Genomic DNA, 18,721 nt, shown 5'->3' with positions numbered 1-18,721 from the left:
CTCATATACCTTCCCCTGTGGTGGTAGGAGAGAGGTGATGGGGAGGGGCAGCTAATCATGTTTTTAATTGACCAGCTGACAAAACAACAAATTGAATCATGAAACGTATATTCGAGTCATGAATGATTTTATTAGTCTAAGATGAAAAAATAATTTCAACGAAGCGATACAATAAACACAGAATATACAAGTTGCTATAATAAATTATATACCTAAGATCTTAATTATTAATGTCATTTATTCATTGAAGCGACTGATATGGATGGATCATGAGGCAACTTCTTCAGTAGCTCCTTCAAATTCCAATTTCACTTGGCACTCCTCAGGTAGACCTTCTACATCCACTTCAGATTCAGGTGCATTCAGCATATTAAGAGTTACCTCAGCGGATTTACTCATCATAGCTTGATTGGCAGTAGAATTCCCCTGATTCTGCTGTTTCTGGACACTTTGAGGTGTAGCCTGCGTCTGTTGTTGGGGTACCTGTCTTATTGGTACTCCAGCTTCCTCAAAAGCTTTTTTCTTCAGCGTTGTTCTTATCTGAGTCCTACGGAAAATAAAAGAGACAAGCTCGAACTTAATTTGCTTGACAGACTGACGCAGAAAATTGAGGAATACTCAATCATGTTTGGTTATAAAACACTTACACCGTTCTCCCTTTGATGTGTTCACTAATTTTGCTCAGATCTTCACTGAATGTCTTTACTGAGTGACGGAGCATCTCAATTTCCTCGTCAGTCCATTTACTGTGATAATATGAATGTTCTTAGGATTATTTCATGGATTTCAACTTGAGAAAGTACGTGTTCAGAGTTGTAAATTTCTACAGAAGAATTCGTAAAGGAAAAGTGTTTAAAATTTTCTACAGCGGTAGAAACAATTATTTTCGTTCGCATATATGTTTCTCTTCCAACAAATATTGGGCACTTGAACTAATTTTAAATTTATAAAATGTTGAACGCAGATAACTTATTGTTTTAAACAAATTTAGTTGAACGAATGAAAGGGTTCATAGAGTCAAGTCCCATGGATTCGCCCCTAAAATGGAAAATTTTGTTGTAGTTTAATATAATCTGTAATAACAACAAATTCCTTCTTATGAACTGAGATTTAAATCAGCGTAGATTTACCGTAATTTTACAGTAATGCCGTAATCAAAAAATCACCACCGACATACACGGATAACGGTATTTAAGAATGAAATAATCGATATAATTTTCTGTTTTATCACTCATGAAACAGTCAATAGTTGAAATCGTCTAGAAACTAATATCTGTTCAGAAATTGATCAGCTCAATCTAATCTAAGCCATACTGGGATGTTCTTAACAGAAAATGATTTATTTAATTTGAAAAATCCCGCCTAAATCGCTCACACTTCTTGTGCAATGGCGTCCGAACCTCAACTTCCCATTGGCAGTACTGCTCGAGTACAAGCCTATATAAACAATAAACACATGGCCTATACGATTCATTCAACAATTAAAAAATGGAAAAGCTCGAAAATTCTGAAATTACTTACCCTGCCGGCGAATCTGTCGTCGGGTGTAGCTGCATTGTGAGTTCCCCCAGTTTGTTGAACGCCGCGCCGGCGGCTGTAAATATTTCTCCAACCTGAATCAGTTACAAATATTCATCAAGGTGAGAAAAAAACGCCCAAGAAAACAGAAAAAACTCCGGTGGCTCATTAGTTCACACAAATAAATTATTTTACTCAATACTTGATGAATTTAATATCAACACGAAGATGTAAACATGACCTAACCTTTTTCCCACTTCCAGGATCCATCTTCGTTGGCTTCTGAACGTAAAGTAAAGGGCGGGCATTTGGGGAGGGGGACACGTGACCCGAGGTCCCAGGACGAGTGAAAAATGGTGGGGGACAGAGATGATTCAGGTGCTAAGGTAAAGATATCTATCAAGAAAAACATTAAGAAATTTTTACTCACCTTGCTTGCGGAGTTCATGACAATTACTTTGTTGTTGTTAACGACAGCGACGGATTGATGGACGCAGTCACAGAGTTGCCACATTAACAATCAATTCATCCACCTCAAAAAAAATTCATTGGACTATTTAACAGTGTCATTTGAGGCTAAGAGAATGGGGGATAGACGATAGTTGGTGAGGTTGTATGAACAATGGCTGAACTTGAATTCTGAATTCGAGGAAATTGAGCTTTTTACGTACTTTTTCGTCTTCCAGTGGGAGGCAGACTACCGGTCTCTGTTGTCCATGCACTTCTGCCATCTGGCGTCATTGCCTCGTTCTAACCTCAACCTTAACGACCACCGAATCACCTTGGATTTTTTTTCAAATATGAGATTGCGTCGTGATGTCGAGATCGGGAAAAATAATCATTCACGCACCTTTGATTCAATTGAATCGTTAAATCGAGCCAGGGACGATGATTGGTGACGTGCGTAGCGAATGTTAAAGGAATCGTGGAGATACGAAAATTATTCGAGGATAACATCTCAATTTTTTACTTCCGAATGGACAATCGGTTCATTTATTTTGTGTGGAAACAATGGACAATGCTAGAAAATATCACCTATTTTTTGGAACACTATAGGCACATGTCGGTAAATGAAAACTAACTTACACAGACAATTAGGATACGGAGTAGGAAATGAGTCCATAGTGGATCCTCGCCCTTTTGGAAATTGCTCTTGATTTTTTTCTACGATGGGGGAACTGCATGACTTTCATTATCGATAGAATTCATAGCTTTCATTATCAACAGTTTTTAGAAAATATCTACAACAGAAGCGTAAAAAAGTAAAATAAATTAATTAAATTTCAAAAAATGAAAGAGTCATTTCCTTCTTCACTCAACTTCATTTATTTGATTTGATACAAAAAACGGAAGAGGGATTCACATGGGAAGTTCGAAAAGGCTGAAGAAAATTCAATGTCTTATGTTATAGGATGAGATTTTGGATGGATAAAATTGGATGAACAGCTGTGTCAATGTGCACTCCTACTAATAGACTTGTTATAAAAAATTGTGGTGGAATTAGTGCAGCACTCAGCTCCTCAAGCTGCAACATACAGAAACCTGTCTCTCCGCAAGTTCTCTCATCGCCAAAATAGGTCTTCTCAAACATTCTATCTCGAAATGACTCAATCCCACGATAATTGGATGATTAAGAAAGATGTCACGTTTATCTTGTTAGGTCTTGAAACTTCACTACGAAATTTTATCATCCTTTGGTTAATAATATCACTGGATAAATACAATACCTGTTTCATCCATCATTAAAACTTAATATGATACCATGCCAACGGATGTTTTGCATAGAATTTAATCTTCGAAGCTTAGTCAACATCGCTGACTGTCACGTGAGTCATCATTTTTTACTAATAATATAAGGGTCTTCAAAATGATAAACGTTGAAATAAAGTGCTGACCATATCTTTTAATGGATGTTATTCTGAGTTGAGAAAAAAGTTTGTTGATGTTTTGCTCCAAGATAGCTCGTTCGTCAGATGATTTCATAGTTAGCACAGAGACCGTATTCCACTTATAACAATATCAGTAAAAGTCTTATTTGTTTTTCTCAATCGATGGGAAATCTCCGAAAAGTCAGAAAAAAGTTGAGTTGATTTCCTATATGGACCTTCCAGGATTTGCGTTCTTTTCTACCGTCCAGTAAAGAGGGATTGGTCGGGAAGTTATCGGTTTAAATAATAATGGGTCACACCCTCTGCAGTTTACCCCAACCAACACACCCATAATGGGAGCGAACGTAACGAGTGACTAACACAGTACATAAATTTTTGCTAATTATGTGCGTATCTGGGAATCAAACCATTTTTCGATAAACGTACACGCAGTGGAGAATTATAATGAAATTACATTATTAAATTTTATATGATTTCCAAGCAAATTACAAGACGGAAACTCAACAGATTTGATTGCATACAAATATTTGATTATCATTAATTATCATATTCTCTCGAAAATCAGTATTTTCCTACCCCAATTATTATCCTGAGTGGTGATAATCTGGCGAAACCGGCGCTTTTCTTCGCAAACAATTCTCTCTATATGCTTTTCCATTTCTCCAGTCAACTTCAATTTATTTATGAGTGGAAAGTCCTCTTCACCGCTCCGTCTCATTCTCCGTGATGCGTTCCTGTAACACTTCCACGGTTGCGGTTCTATTACTAGCACTTTAGTCACTTGACAAATGTCCTCCAAAAATTTGACAAGCCCTTCATCTCCATAGTTAAGATGAATCCACATCGTGATTGAAAAACAAAAAACGACATCGAATTCTGTGCTTTTCAGTCTTCTCAAATAATCAGATAACACATTTTTTCTGTCTTCAGAGAAAAAATCGAGACACTCAAAATTTATGGCCGGATTGGAACAACTTTCACGCGCTCTTTCGATTAAAATCGGATCCAGGTCAATTCCGAGTATTTGAACATCAGTTTCGCTTGGCAATTGTTCCTGTAGAAATTTGTGGAGTTCGATGGTCAAATTCTAGAAATAAGTAAAAATATTTTTCAACATTTTTCCCTCAATGTATTAATAAAAATAGTAAAATACTTTGATTTGATATCTCGCTAGGTAGAGTCTACAATCAGATTTAGCAATTATTGAGATTGAGATGAAATGGGATCCCAATTTCCCGAGGAGCAGCAGGTAAAGGCTCATCTCTAAAAAAAACCGAGTCTCTCTAAACAAATCCTCTACAATTTCCTACGAGACGTTTCACCCCACTCATTTCCAAAAAGAGGGAAGACCCGTCTGCAATCTATCTCCTTCTCCATCATTGTCAAGTACTTCCCCATCTATTTATACCCCCAAAATTATCCGGCTCTCCAGACGCATTCCGGCACGCTTCACGACGCGTGTGTGTCTCAAAACTCCAAAAGACTCATCTCCGAAGATATCCGAAGGAAATAAAATAACAGAGTCAGAGAAAGACCCAATAACTCACAAAGTCTAAATTTACAGAAAGGCGTCTCGTTTTCCCTTTTTCCCCGCCCTTTTATTCCATCTCATACGTCCGGCAGCTGCTTCCGCGTGTGGTAGAGCTACATACATTGAAAAACACCCACGTTAACTTACCCCAGCATTGCAGCCGACGTCTAAAGCACTGTATTTCCGGTCGCTGTTTCTCAACTGCCACACGCCTTGCGGAAGTTGTCGCACACGCTCGTCAGCAGGATGAAACTTGTAGTAATTTATGAAATTTCCGTGACGACTAGCCCCTGGCTCTCGGTCTTCGTCCTTTTTACCTTCCGCCATTCTTCTATTCTATTTTATTCTATTCTGATTTGCCTGTTTTTTTTCAGGAAACGTCACAGCATGAGCCATCCACTGGGCTGGACCCTAACGTGTTAAATCTCTTTTAACACATAACAAATTGATGGAACAGAATGGAAGTTGTTCTGATGTCAGTAACTGGGGCAATACAAACATGAGGAACAATTGGAAATGACAAGGAACTAATTTTCCTTGAGATGGAATTGAGGGTGAAATAATGAGCACGTGGTTTTAACTTTATTGCGAGCTGTTATGCTGTGGCATTGAAGTTCTGTTCAGAGACTGCTGCCCTCTGGGAGTCACTGGAGTACTCAATTTTATTGCGACAGAACACCTTGCAACGAAGGAGAAGTGAAAAATGGGGGAAATGAGGGTGAGAGAGATGGAGAGAATTTGCCAAGAGCGGAAGGATAATTCGCTAGTGTCCGCGACCCAGATTACGCTTGGCCTTCGACGACGGTCCTTGGGGTCACGGTGAACTTTAGAAATCGTTGAGATCTTTACTGAGATCGCGGGATTTGCCAATGACCCACAGGAACAGGATCTCAATTCATCTCATCCTGGGTGATTGATTTGCTCTCTTGGGATAGGGAGAGAAATATTGGAAGTATGCTGTCCAGGGGGAGTTTTGCTGTGCCATTTGACGTGCATGACATTTGACACTTGCAGAGAAAAATATGGTACTTTTAACAGAATATATAGGATTGAATACATGTCTTTATCAAAATAGAATTGCATTGTTCTGAGGGAAGAGTTAGTCGTTCTCTTCAGTTCTAACATTTTAGAACCGAATCGTACAGTCGTTTCAAGAGTAGATTCACTGGAAGGTGTAGATAACGGTATATTACTGGGAAAAGTGAGCTATATTTCATGTAATAGTACATTGCCAGTCTAAACATGAAAAATAGATCGTCCTTCCCCACGTGCGAAATTGACATCGCAGACGAAAGAGACGCGATAAGAATTTCCGGAATTTGTCGCGGAAAATTGAAACAAAATTTTCTAACGGTGTGTTTCTGGTTATTGTAGGGAGACTGTTGCAGGAAATGTATAACGGGGATTCACAATTAAAAGACGTACTGTTGGATAATTCAGTGACTCAGTGATTGTTAACAATGAAAGTATCATGCAGCAGGCAGAGAGTAGACATTTAGGTGAAAATCATCGATGTTCGGAAAAAAATCTTCTATTAATTTTTGTTTAGGCCCTAGACATGTGGAGGAAAGAGGTATCAAGCATGCCATGGTCTTTAAGAGCTTGTATCACAGAATTTGTCAACTCAATGACGTAAGAAAAAATTGAATGAATCAGGAATATTCAGCGTCATTCAAATTGATTCCGCGCAGTTATTATGTTTTTAAACATTCATTGTTTGTAAACGGATAATGAAGAAGGTTGAAACTTCCGGGAGCGTTGTTTGAAGATGGAATTGGTCAGTCGCAAATGTTTTATAGAAAATTTTCATAGTTTGAAAAGATTCTGTTCGATTTTAGACTATTCCATCAATTTTTATCGAACAGGAAACAGTCAAAACTTTGCCAGATTTAAACAATATTTTCTAACGTTTCCCCATCGAGCTGCAAACTTATGCATGTCAAGGTTACATAATACAATGATTGTCATTTTTCCGGAAATCTAGAGTTGGATATCGCTGACGTACAACCTCTCGTGTTCCACTACAAAATTAAAGAAACATTTTACATCCTCAAAGGCCACCACCATTGACGATCTCTTTTTGCCGGATGGTGCTAACACTTCTCAAATTTTTCATGTTTTTTAGACGCCCCGTGTTCCTAAATACAAAGAAAACACTGATATTTCAAAACTACAAAACCCAAAAAATTAAGGAATTTCAACAAAAGAAATTGGAATGGAGCACGCACTCCTGCATCCCGCTCTGCAGAGGTAATAAGAGACTGCACCTGGAGTCCAGGCATCTCCACAGGGCAGGTGCCCTCTGCTCCTAGGCTCTTGGCTGCATAAAGAAAAAACAAATTCCCGTTTCTCAACAGTCGCGTGCGGCATCGCCTTCTTCTCCCTTATTTCATCACGAAAAATGAGCCAAATGCCTCGACAGATGGTACCGAGTCACGTACTCCTCTTGAGGCCACACAAGAGATAACGAAAGGAGCCGTGTAACAATGAGCTATACGCCTGCTGTCAGAGTCTGAATAAACGAGACAAATATTGAATATGATTTTACGTCATCACGTCATCGATTTTTTCGCCACATTCTTTATTTATTCAGATATTTGAACAGACTGGGGATTCCTCCTTCTGTGACCACGAAACGCAGTTATTCGCAAAAAAACAAATATTTCCTAAATCAGTAAATATGTTAATGACTAGCATAAATCTTGAAAATCCAAAGTTCACAAAATTTTTGCGAATTTGTTTTTCTCATTAACCTTTCTCATTAAGTGACGTGACAAAAATTCCCTACTTACCTACTTATGAAGTGGTATAAATGCCACCTGATTTCAAAGATAGTAACAACAAGGGACTCCCCTGATACTAGATTAGATTGCAAATTGTAATTTTGCCCAATTGAATGTCTGGGAATTTTTCAAAAGAGAAATGTTGCAAAGCTGCCTTGACCCGTCTTATGAGAAAATCTAAAGACCTAAAGATAAACCCCTTATTTGTAATCAAAAGTACTTTTTCATTTACTAGTGAAAAAAATGTGAAATTTGTGAGAGAAAAGACTTCATTTACTAGCAAACGAAAAAATGTACGCCACTTCCTCGTTACACGTGTGAGGGGGTGGTTTAGGTCGTGTAATTGACAGCCCTGGGCTTTCCCTCGGGCTGCCAGCTTTATACTCGTTGCCACCCCGTCGCCCTTGTATCGAAATATACTAGTATTTGCATTTGACGTTCTTCATAAAATAGAGTTACGTGTTAATGGTAATTTGGGGGCTAAATTAACTTGGATGATTGAACAAATACGTTCGGATTAACAATTTTTTCCCTCACGATAACATTATCTTTACAACAGCTGTCAATCGCCCCAGTCTATATTTTTTCCGAAGTAATCACACTACATTATTTCATCATCTCAGTTAACCGACTGTTGTCAATATCGAGGAAACTTACCATTCAATTTCATGCATTTCCCACACCCATCACCTAGCTCTTTTGTTATACATTTAGGAGGAAAAAATTCAAGGTTTATTCACTCCAATCAACTTTGATGAAATAAGGAAAAAATGGATATAAAAACAAAACTAACAAGGGAGGACAAAAAGTATAACAAAATTATGTGGATGAGAACAAAAGATTCCAAACTTTCCTGCTTATAAATTACAAATAGAAGGAAACAGGGTTACATAGCGAAACGCAATGTCTGATTTTCGCACTTTTGACAAATATTTCTTAAGCACTAAAAAAAATATCTGAATAAAGTAAAAATTGACTTGAACTAAAAACATGAAAAGAGTTGAAATATAGAACATGGATATTTCTCAAATGTTATATTTTTGCATAAACGAGGTCGGAAAATTATAAAAAAATATGTTTTTCATAAATGACTTATATCCTCATCGTGTACATTGCTCTACAAGTTCCCATGTACAGCACATATCCGTGTATAGAGTGAAATCCATGGAAAAATGTATATTGAATGTAAGAGTCATCTCCTTACCCAATGTGACGTCGGGTATAATTAATGATGTCGCCAGACCGGACAGGGGAATTGCCATTCCTCTCGTAATTTGTTGATGATAGCAGGCTCCATCATACACACATCATCATACAACTATTATCCTTTTCTGCACTCGTCTCGAAATTTATCCTTCCATGCGAGTGCGAAATTCAGACATTTCGTTTTGCTGGTTGAGGAGTGTTGTAGTCCTCGATTGACTTACCGTTCTCCTCCCACTTAAAAACCACAAATAAATACCCGCCCTAAACGCGATAAAGATTCAAGTAAGCAAACACAAACCCCCAATACAAAAAGCGTTTCGAAGTCTTCGAAAAATAAAACGGTGAGGAGTTTTTTTCCGCTTTGAATCTGTAAATAGGAAAGCCCCCCAGCCATTTCCGGGGTGCCTGGCTGGAGATAACCTATCCTAAAGGTGACCCCCACATCCGGCCCATTGACATTTGTATTTTACTTGTGGAAAATCCATCCTTTCCGGATTTATCAGGTTCTCAAATTGTTCCTGCCTGCTTACCTGATCTTTTAAACCCAAATTTGTCTACCAAAATTTCCCTGGGTAGTACAAATCCGTTGATCTCTTTGTTGACGTTCCTACTGAACCTTGGAATTACCTTGCTCTTCCTTCCCAGGATCATTGATGGAAATTACCCATCTGATGCATTAACAGAATTTAATGGATTTCGTACCGTGAAATTGGAGCTAACTTGTCAACGGTTGGCTTCGTCAGATCTGAAGATAAGAGGAACTATAAATTTTAGAATTTAAAAAAGTTGCTCTTACAGAATCCACATTTTTCAGTTTAATTTTCTTTCTGATAGAACCAATTTGTTATTATTAACTAATGGATTTTGATTGTCGATTAAGGTTCATTTGACTTTAAACGTGTACAGGGAGAGAATTTTTTTTTTTAATTACGTTCCTCTTCTGTAATCTACCAACTTTCAGGAAAAAGTCCAGAACATTCAAGACAAAGTATAGAACATTCAGTGAAAAAATGCGAAACTGTTCCGAAATTTTGACTGAATACTGTTTTCACTGGCAGATTACAGAACAGGCTGGTAATAAAATTTTCAGGAAATTTTTCTTTCTGTGGGAAGACATCGGCAATAATGCGTTAAAAGCATTAGATTTTTCAGTAATTGCACTCGAATTTTCATAAAAAAAGAGAGGAGAGATTCCATTGACATTCTGTCATTAGTAATCCGGCCTAATGCTCCATCGTTCGTGAAATTCGCAAATGTTCTGTTCCATCTCGCATCATACAACTGCAGTTCTTAGGCCACATAAATCCATTTGGGCTGTCTGATCCGCTCCCCCTTTTGACCAAAGACCCCCGGTACCCCCCCAGATATCTTTATTTACAAGGTTGTAAAAGATCTTTCCTCACCTTGGTTTTCCTCTGGGTTGCATATTTTTACGATTATTGCTCGAAGTTTATTCCATCCCATTTTCCAGTTTCCTCAGTCCCCAGGAAGCGGAAATACATTGACAATGACGGTTGGAAATTGACTCGAGAGCTATTGAATACGTAAGAAAAAAAGCTGGTCTGAGCAATTCACCGGATGTCGGAGTATGTAGAATCAAAACGGATGACGAGACTTCCGGGATGTTTGTGATCTTCTCAAGCCCCTTCGAATCATCTCGGCCAGAAAAATATTAAAGGAGGAAGGAATTAAGGGGGATTGTAACCGTGGTTAAATTCTCTGGCCTTTACCAATACCGACAGTTCTGGTTATGGGGTTATAAACGGATTAATCCCAAGATTTTTATAATCATGATAATTTGAATGGAATTAAATTTTAGGTTTGGAAAGGGTGGAACTATTTCCGTCTACCTATTCGACCCCCTTCCCCCACCCCCTTTTAACGAGGGGTTTTGATGAAATTCCTGAGGGGTTTTTTCATAATAATGGAATATTGGGGGACAGATAAATAACTTTGAACACTGTGGATTTAATACGTTAATTTAAGTTTATTGAAAATGGCACGAGGAAGAAATGTCTGTTCACTACGACTTACACAGCAGACTGAAAGTGGTCGAGGCCAAAAAAAAAATTGTCATAATGTGACAAAGGATCCCTAGTTCCTTTGCCACATGACCTCATGGCTTATGTTTATGTCTAGACTCAACATCTCTCTCTATGTTGATACATTTTTGAAATCATAGACTCATAGAAATCAATTCGTTTTCATCGTGTGATTGTGTGAGGTATGAGAGATAGACAGAATCGTATGGGAACGAATAATTTTATTGGTGAATAATTAGGTAATTTTTGTTGAATTAATTATCCATCAATATTCTCAATTTCTTAATATTTCGTAAGTCGATACAGTGAGAACAACAAATAATTTTTGTCAGATATTGCTAGAGGGAATAATTTCGATTGATTTTTCACATTCGTTTAACATGGGAAAAAATAATCTTCCGATTCTTTATTTCGTTTCTCGGCTTCCACCTCCCCTAAAATTCAGATAAATTATTACAAAATTCGTGGGAATATCCCTCTCTCAATCAGATGTCCTCATCCAATTGTTCTCTTTCCTCTCCAATCTCCATGTGGACTTATCGCGCTCAGTTAGACGCAATATATGTTTCGATAACGTTGCGCTCCGTTGTGAAGCCGTTTAATTATAGTCACGTGATGTCTCTCACTCGTGTTTGACGTGTTTACATTTGCGTAAGGCTATTTAAGTAGACTCAAAACGACGAGAAAAATGAATAATATAATGGTTCAGTTTCAGCGATGTGGAAATTCAAAATTGAGGAGTATTCGACCTCGGTGGAATATTTATACCTGTCCCTTTTTCGTGTATCGTTCAATTTGCCGATTATTTTATCACAGGCCTTCGTTTTTGCGGATGATCGAATCGATTTCAGTCCTTGGCTTGGTCTCTCAGTGTCTGCCAACGTGACGCAATTCTCCTCGCCTCTTTCTTGATACCCACAACTGTTATGTGTTCCAATATCATCAATGTATGTGTTGTAACATCCGGTCGTGTAAATTTTATTTTCGGGCTGTTTCTTCAGATTTAAACTATAATTGCCACAATCGATCGACTTTTTAATGGCGGTGCTGAAGCATACAGTTCTGGGAGAACAAGGTCTGAATTATTTCCAGCAAAGTCCGGAAAGCTTTAACGTGTCGCAATTTTACTAAAGATATAGAAGATCTTGACTTTGAAAATTCAGAAATTCGCAAAAAGATGAAACAGAACTCGAAATTTCCGCTCTGTTTTGCTTTAGAAATAAATGGAAAGCTAGACAAATCTGGTAAATTCATTCTTGAACTGTGAGGACAGTGGCCCTGGAGACGATTTCGAAATTAACCAAGCGAAAATTCAGTTTTCACTGAAAATGCAGGAAAATTCGAAGATAAGAATTCCGTAATTTATTTAAATTTGCAATATAATACTCGGCAAAAAATTGAGACAAAATTTTTTATAAATGTGAGCAATGATTCATAATTGGGAGATTTAATGATTGAAAATGGTAATCAATTATCCTTAACTCACCTTCATATCGTCCTGTAATCATAAGAGGTAAAAAAGTTTTCATGGTCGCGCATTGAACATTTTTTTTTCTTTTTTTTTGTCGGTGACTCGCGTACGAAATCGTTATTTCAGGATATATTTTTTTTAAGTTGAACTTCTGCCACTTATCACAACAGTTTGACTGTTAATTCGCGGTTTATCGTACGGTTTTCCTCTCTGGGTCTTCCTGTTGACGCTGAATTTAAGCGGTTACAAAATCTATTCCACGTTTCGTTGTCAATGAAACGGAATGGTAATTTTTTGTCAGCAAACAACCTTGACAGAGATAAACCGATGGTCACAATATTTCAATTCTCCCATTTTTTAAAATTATCACTTTGCTGTTTGTGAGGTTGAGACTCGAATGCGTGTAACTGGGTCGCCAAGAAAATACATGATAGGTGAATTATTGCAACTACTTTGAATTGACTCCTCGAACGACTTAACATAAAGTCTACATGACTTGTAAAATTATAAATCAAGGACATTTTGTAGAATAGAACATCGGTTTAGGCTTGATCCGCTTATCTAATGGGGTGCATTAGCCAACATTTCCTAGAAACCATAACAGATTAACAATAGATATTTCTAAAACTTCTTAAGTCCATCAGATTCTCTGCTGAAAAGCCCAGCCAATATTTTTAGTCCTTCCCTTTTTGTAAAGATATTTATTCCCTCAAAAACTTGTTTTTAATCACTCTACCAGGAATCGTATGTGAAATAAGTCAATCTTCTGTAATTGGGTTCCCCATAGGGAGAAATTTTTGGTAAAATATGCCTTTCCATCTGGGATTTTCAGAATTTTTATAAAAATAAATTTCTCACTCTATTTTTATTAGCCCTTTTTTTAATAAAATGAAAGAAATAATTCTAGACATAAAGATAAATCCACATCTCCAAAACAAACTGCTTTAAAAATCAGGAAAATCGAGATCAATTTCGACGAGGGTGAGGGTCCCCCCTTGATTCACTTAACATGGTCTACCTCAATATACCTTTCAATAAGCCTGCAGGCTCAATTATCTGTGGAAATGGGGAGTTCACAGGAGAATGTGAAGTGGGGACTTCTAATTCGACTCCAATAATTTTCTCATTAAGATTCTGAAATATCCATACTCGACTTAACGAGGTTCGTTGAACCTTTAATTTTCAGGGGCATTGAAAAAATCATTAAAAAGTCCGGTTGGAGTTGAAATAGAGATCGTGTCGTAATTGCTTGGAGAAGCAAAACAAGTGGGTTTAACGAAGAACATCAGGAATTCTTTTTCTAGAATACGGAATTTCCTATAAAAACATCTCAATCAACCAATACTTCTCGGCCTCTCACTTTTGAAGATATTTCAGTTGGAACATCATATCTTCAAATATTATGCCCCAACAGTATATTTCGAATTAATTCCTTGAACTGTTCCCTTTCTACTATTTCATTACCGCACTCATCAGGCCTCACGTTGACTCAGTAACGCTATATGAACTTTTTGCGAGAGCATCTTCAGAAATCCCTTGAATTAAAAAAAATCGTTCTGCGTAACACAAAGAAATGGAGAAATTCGCTTTTCGCCTTTCAGTCAATTTTGAATGTCGCAATACAAATAAATTCACCCACTAGTACCAAATACTCTGAATCGATTATCTGTCAGACATGAATTTATTAAAATAACCCTCAGTTCATTACAATTCCACATTTTCTCAACGAAATCGAGTTCATATCGCATGTCGATATCGTGCAAAAGTCGCGTACGATTGCCTCATTTCCATTGCGTACTCGGGTCTATACGTCGCTCGGGGGCCTCCGCAGGGTCTTTGACAGAGAGAAAGAGAGACGACAAAATTAAGAATAAAGAGGACAAAGAGAAGTAAAAAAAAAAATGAAGCAATACATAAAAATGAGAAGCGAAACGAAGACTAATACATGGCTGATCCTATTGCGAAATATTCTCCTCATAATACACACACTCGGTGTCAAGTTTTCGAACCTTTTTTACGTCTCCAGCTCTCAGGGACATCAGAGCGCGAGAGGGCGATTGAAATGAGTGAGAAAAAAAAATTTTCTCATTTTTATTTTCTCGTATTTCGCAGTTAAGAATGAAATCCAACGTGAATGCAATGTCAGGAAATGTCCGGGGAGAGAAACGGTCGAGGTGAGACGACGAAACCTCACCTCGCGGTGGTACATTGCGCCACAACAGCACTGGGGATATGCAGGCGATCTGCTGATGTTGCGCCAAGTGGAGACTTGAGGCAATCGTAGGCGAAGATCGGAGGAGAGAGAATTGGAAATAATGGGCTGAGGGTTCAATGACAACTTTTGAGAATTTTAGTCAAGTATTTGATTGACTGAGAACATCAGCATCATCAATTCATCATTACCCGGGTATATCATATTTTTTCATTAAATTAACTGCCATCTAATCAAATAACTGGCAATTGCTCATTTCTGTGAATAGTATAGTTGTTTTTGCTAATAATTTGCTAATGAATGGGCAATAGGTTGCTAAATGGGGGTTTTCTATATGATTTCTTTCTGTCACGTAATAGCCATTGCTCATTTCTTTCTTTTGCAATACCTCTCCCTCTCCCTTTGCAATAAATTATACCCCAAATGGAAAAATTTAGATTTTAAAAATATATCGAGTCGGCCTAAATTCAATTCAATTAATTACTCTTTCGGAATAGCACTGAGAGCACCTTTCCTCACATGTAACTTAGCGCAATAATTTATAACTGATGTTAGAACACAGATTCTAATCTAATTGACAGTAAAAATCTCATTGAAATCCATTTAGTCGGATGTGCGTGGATCCCAGGCCAAAGGAAAGGCTGCGAATTTATTGTATGCTAGAATATTATGTAGGCACAGACGATCTAGGAAAAATCGGGGAAAATGGCAGAAAATATTTTACCGAGAATTCCCTCGATTACACAAAACGTCTCTTTAGGATTTTCTCGTAACGCTGCTAATTACCGACATGATTGCATAAATATTTCACATTGTTCAAACCAATGTTTTGTTAATTGTTCAATTATCTTCGTAATGATAATATGAGGAAATCTTTGAAAATCTTTTTTACAGAACAATTACTCGAGTCATACATAAACCTTTACGAAAAGATCAAAGTGTTTAACCTCGTGGGTTCAGAGCTTTACAAAAAGCTTTAATTTTAATTTTAATTGATCGCATACGTTGATATTAATTATTGAAAAAAGCTTATTCTTAGAGGAATAAGTTTTTATATTAATCAGTTTAATATGAAATTTTTCTCATGAAGTAATTAAATTCTCTCGCTAAAAAGCACTGTGAAATATCACCCTGTGACTAAACTCACCTGTATCCTGTCACACACACCGTTGTCATTAACGGAATGAGGAAAGCCCCATAATAGGACCGAAAATTTGTTTCGACACAGCGCTTGTCCTCGTGCCACCGCTGGTGGCTTCGATCAGGCTTATTATAGCAATGTGAGTCATCCAGTTTAATGCTAATGATTATGGATACGTCAGTAAGTGCCTGAAATATGGATAATTCCATGAATTATTATTAATAAAATTAGAAATTCAAGTGTCAATGTGTTCATTAAACTTTTCATCGAGTCGAATATACTTAACATTTTATATCTTATCTCTCTAATAAATAAAATGAATGAAATAAGTGAAATAAATTAGATAATGGAGTCTAAGTGATTAGCTTTTGGATTGCAAAACTTGCAGGTGAACTTTCCAATTTGCTCGGATGAAAGTATTGTGCTCAACTTTTGGTCTCATTATTGGTCATCGTGCGAGAATATGTGCAATTACTCTATCTCCGAATTTAACGCTCAACGATTTTCATTTAGATGTCTTGTTGTTTAACACATGCCAAAAAATTCTGTTGACTTTTTTACGAATTCGCATGAGCATCCTTGTTGACCAAATGTTTTAAAAATATAGAGAAATAGCAGAAAAATGTACAAATAATTATTTCCCTTTTTACTCGATATGATTTTAATTTTCAATCCCATAATCGAATACAGTGGGAATCTCATATGAGTTATAACTCACCCCTTCACGGACTAGAAATAACGGATGATAACTACTTGCATGAATCACAAGGTATTAACTCAGATGAGAACAAGTGACATAAAGTGTTCATAGCAATGTGCGTATCTCCATCAGAGTATCAATCGTCCACTGTGGGAATTTTTTGAAATTGAAATAATAGGTAAACTAGAATTTTTATTGTTTGCAATTTTAATTGTGTGCAGGACTGCATCAAAGTTACTGGACTGGAAGGACCTTAAGGGCATTAAAGGAGGCCGTCAGTGTAGGAGGTCAAATCAACGACCTCAAACGTTACTTCAACCTTTCTCCTTTCATTGTCGATCCCTCTGCTCATTCACCAACGGGGTATGTCGAGGATATCACCCCCTCCCCCCCCCCACAGATAAGACCAAAGCATCGATGTGCGCATAAACGCGAACGCGTGGCGGTGTAATTACCCCCGTCTTTTGGGGGAAGACGACTGGTGACCTTAGATTTATGATCCTCCGAACTTTCCCGCTGAACTTTTGCACCTCCTCTGCTGCACACCGACAGTGGTGTGGGCGTACACCAATATAAACCGTCCAATGGATGACTAATTGTGAATGGTTTAGACGAAATTAGGTTTTCAAGATGGAAAAGAGGGATTTCTGGTCGGCTGAGAACAGAACAGGATGCGGAATTTTCTTTGGAACTGTTATATAGAACCTTCCGTTAATTAAGTGAGGGAGAAATTTTCAGAGCAACAGTTAGCGGTCGGTGAATCATAAAGACGCTCGTCATGATAAATTCCGGGGGGTTAAATGAAGAATCGGAGCGAGAAGACTTTGTGAAGTTTTCAATTTTTTTTCTGGGGGAAATGGCTGTTCTAAATTGAGTTCTCCTATTCTAGTGATTATGAGGTAATTATCGTCATCTTAGCGATGATTATTAATGACTGAATTTGAGGGACCTTGTCCAAGGGTAACGTGGCCCCCCGCTTGGGGAGAAGGTTTTTATGTTAATGATTATGGGAGGACTTCACTTATAGTTATAATTAACATGATCGATCAAGTTCTAGGGCAATATAAATTTGCTAATTACAGTCCCTTCAGCTGCCCCTCAGTTTCAAAATATGCACTGAAAAGTAAACCAAAAGTTCAGTCAGCAACAGAATTAAAATTCCATAGTTACATTCACCTTACCATAGCGTACAAACTGACTCATCAAAAATTCATTTAATGTTTTAGTAGTTCTAGTCTTCGTTTATCACATTAAATTCTTGCTCAAGAGCAAAGCCAACGATTTCATTGCTTCCTCACTAACTTCGAGCCTGTCAGTCTCGTGAAAGTTGTGTTTCACAAATCACTTGCTGAAAACCCTTAAATACTCGTTCCGATAAACAACATCACATGATGAAAACTTATGTGAATTTGCTATTCGTTGAGATAAAAGTTTTCACCGTCCGGTTATGGCTGTTCAGGTAATAGGTGACCGTGTCTTGTCTCGAGTTCAGAGTAGTTTAGTGTGTTCGCCAATATCAGGCACAAAGTCACTCGTGCGTTACCCTCCTAACATTTTCCTCAAGATTCCAAGGATTCGCGACGCGACGGTATAATGAATTTTGTCAATTGGGCGTCGGGAGACGCAAATTAACAATTTTGGTGCGTCACTGGTGTCAACATTTTTATGGAAAAGAGACGAAAATGGGGAATAAATATAGTGGATGGGTTGAGGCTGGGGATTAGTTGAAAAATTCAGCGAATACCACTAATGAACCGAGCTTTTTATGCCGGATGTTAATGTCACCGGTGGGATATCTCATCTAAGCCCGTAATCCATGAAAGTCTATACAAATAGCGACGGAGAGAGAGAGGGAGAAACGAGGAGAGAGTAGTTCCAACGGATGTCACGGTGAATGGACGAGGTACCCAGGTAGGAAATGCCAATGTCCACGAAACGGGCCAGGTCTGGCACGAGACTGGCTTGCCAGATCTGGGCCACCAAGCTTGGCCCGAGGCATGGCCAGACCGGCAAAGAGCATGGCTTGCCAGGCTTGGGTCACTAAGCTTGGCCCGTGGTATGGCCAGACTGGCAAAGAGCACGGTTTGCCGGGCTTGGGCAACCACGCTTGACCCGAGGTATGGCCAGACTGGTAAAGAGCATGGCTTGCCAGGCTTGGGTCACCAAGCTTGCCCCGAGACATGGCCAGGCAGACAAGGGGCATGGTTTGCCAGGCTTGGGTCCCATAT

General features: G+C 38.1%; 2 protein-coding genes and 1 long non-coding RNA gene across 12 annotated transcripts; 1 reads left to right on the top strand and 2 right to left on the bottom strand.

Moving 5' to 3' along the window:
- Positions 1–110: 110 nt before the first annotated feature.
- LOC135172111 (chromatin complexes subunit BAP18) lies at positions 111–2,321 on the bottom strand. 4 transcript variants are annotated; one of them, XM_064138438.1, is made up of 5 exons: positions 2,190–2,321; positions 1,949–2,051; positions 1,522–1,613; positions 648–746; positions 111–547 (listed from the first exon to the last, which is right to left on the bottom strand). In XM_064138438.1, the coding sequence occupies exons 2-5, from the start codon at positions 2,030–2,032 to the stop codon at positions 268–270; spliced, it is 555 nt and encodes a 184-aa protein (XP_063994508.1). In that variant the 5' UTR covers positions 2,033–2,051; positions 2,190–2,321; the 3' UTR covers positions 111–267. The 4 variants fall into 4 exon arrangements, with proteins under 4 accessions (XP_063994508.1, XP_063994511.1, XP_063994509.1 ...); XM_064138441.1 differs by lacking the exon at positions 648–746; XM_064138439.1 differs by lacking the exon at positions 2,190–2,321 and having other exon boundaries at positions 1,949–2,183.
- Positions 542–16,697, top strand: LOC135172112 (uncharacterized). Of its 7 annotated transcripts, none has more exons than XR_010300836.1 (8): positions 542–1,640; positions 1,782–1,904; positions 1,996–2,128; positions 2,205–4,504; positions 4,582–4,656; positions 5,313–5,963; positions 6,313–15,932; positions 16,182–16,695. It is a non-coding gene; the product is annotated as an uncharacterized LOC135172112 (long non-coding RNA). The 7 variants fall into 7 exon arrangements; XR_010300840.1 differs by lacking the exon at positions 16,182–16,695 and having other exon boundaries at positions 6,313–6,570; positions 7,064–7,198; XR_010300838.1 differs by lacking the exon at positions 16,182–16,695 and having other exon boundaries at positions 6,313–6,715; positions 7,064–7,190.
- LOC135172108 (probable RNA methyltransferase CG11342) lies at positions 3,847–5,265 on the bottom strand. The gene is made up of 2 exons (XM_064138435.1): positions 5,086–5,265; positions 3,847–4,494 (listed from the first exon to the last, which is right to left on the bottom strand). Exons 1-2 carry the CDS (start codon positions 5,263–5,265, stop codon positions 3,952–3,954), a joined length of 723 nt encoding a protein of 240 aa, XP_063994505.1. The 3' UTR covers positions 3,847–3,951.
- Positions 16,698–18,721: the final 2,024 nt, after the last annotated feature.

The sequence above is a fragment of the Diachasmimorpha longicaudata genome, unplaced genomic scaffold (genome assembly GCF_034640455.1).
Source record: "Diachasmimorpha longicaudata isolate KC_UGA_2023 unplaced genomic scaffold, iyDiaLong2 ctg00000164.1, whole genome shotgun sequence".
Lineage (NCBI taxonomy): Eukaryota > Metazoa > Arthropoda > Insecta > Hymenoptera > Braconidae > Diachasmimorpha > Diachasmimorpha longicaudata.
This window is presented reverse-complemented; position numbering and strand designations above follow the sequence as displayed.

What these genes read in the sequence shown, in the direction of transcription:
- LOC135172108 (XM_064138435.1), bottom strand. Translation starts at nt 5,265, where the DNA reads ATGGCGGAAGGTAAAAAGGACGAAGACCGAGAGCCAGGGGCTAGTCGT. An exon ending in ACGTCGGCTGCAATGCTGGG is followed by an intron (nt 4,495 to 5,085) that starts GTAAGTTAACGT and finishes ACTTATTTCTAG; the next exon opens with AATTTGACCATCGAACTCCA.
- LOC135172111 (XM_064138438.1), bottom strand. Translation starts at nt 2,032, where the DNA reads ATGTGGCAACTCTGTGACTGCGTCCATCAATCCGTCGCTGTCGTTAAC. An exon ending in TCATGAACTCCGCAAGCAAG is followed by an intron (nt 1,614 to 1,948) that starts GTGAGTAAAAAT and finishes TAACTGATTCAG; the next exon opens with GTTGGAGAAATATTTACAGC. An exon ending in ACGACAGATTCGCCGGCAGG is followed by an intron (nt 747 to 1,521) that starts GTAAGTAATTTC and finishes ATATTATCACAG; the next exon opens with TAAATGGACTGACGAGGAAA.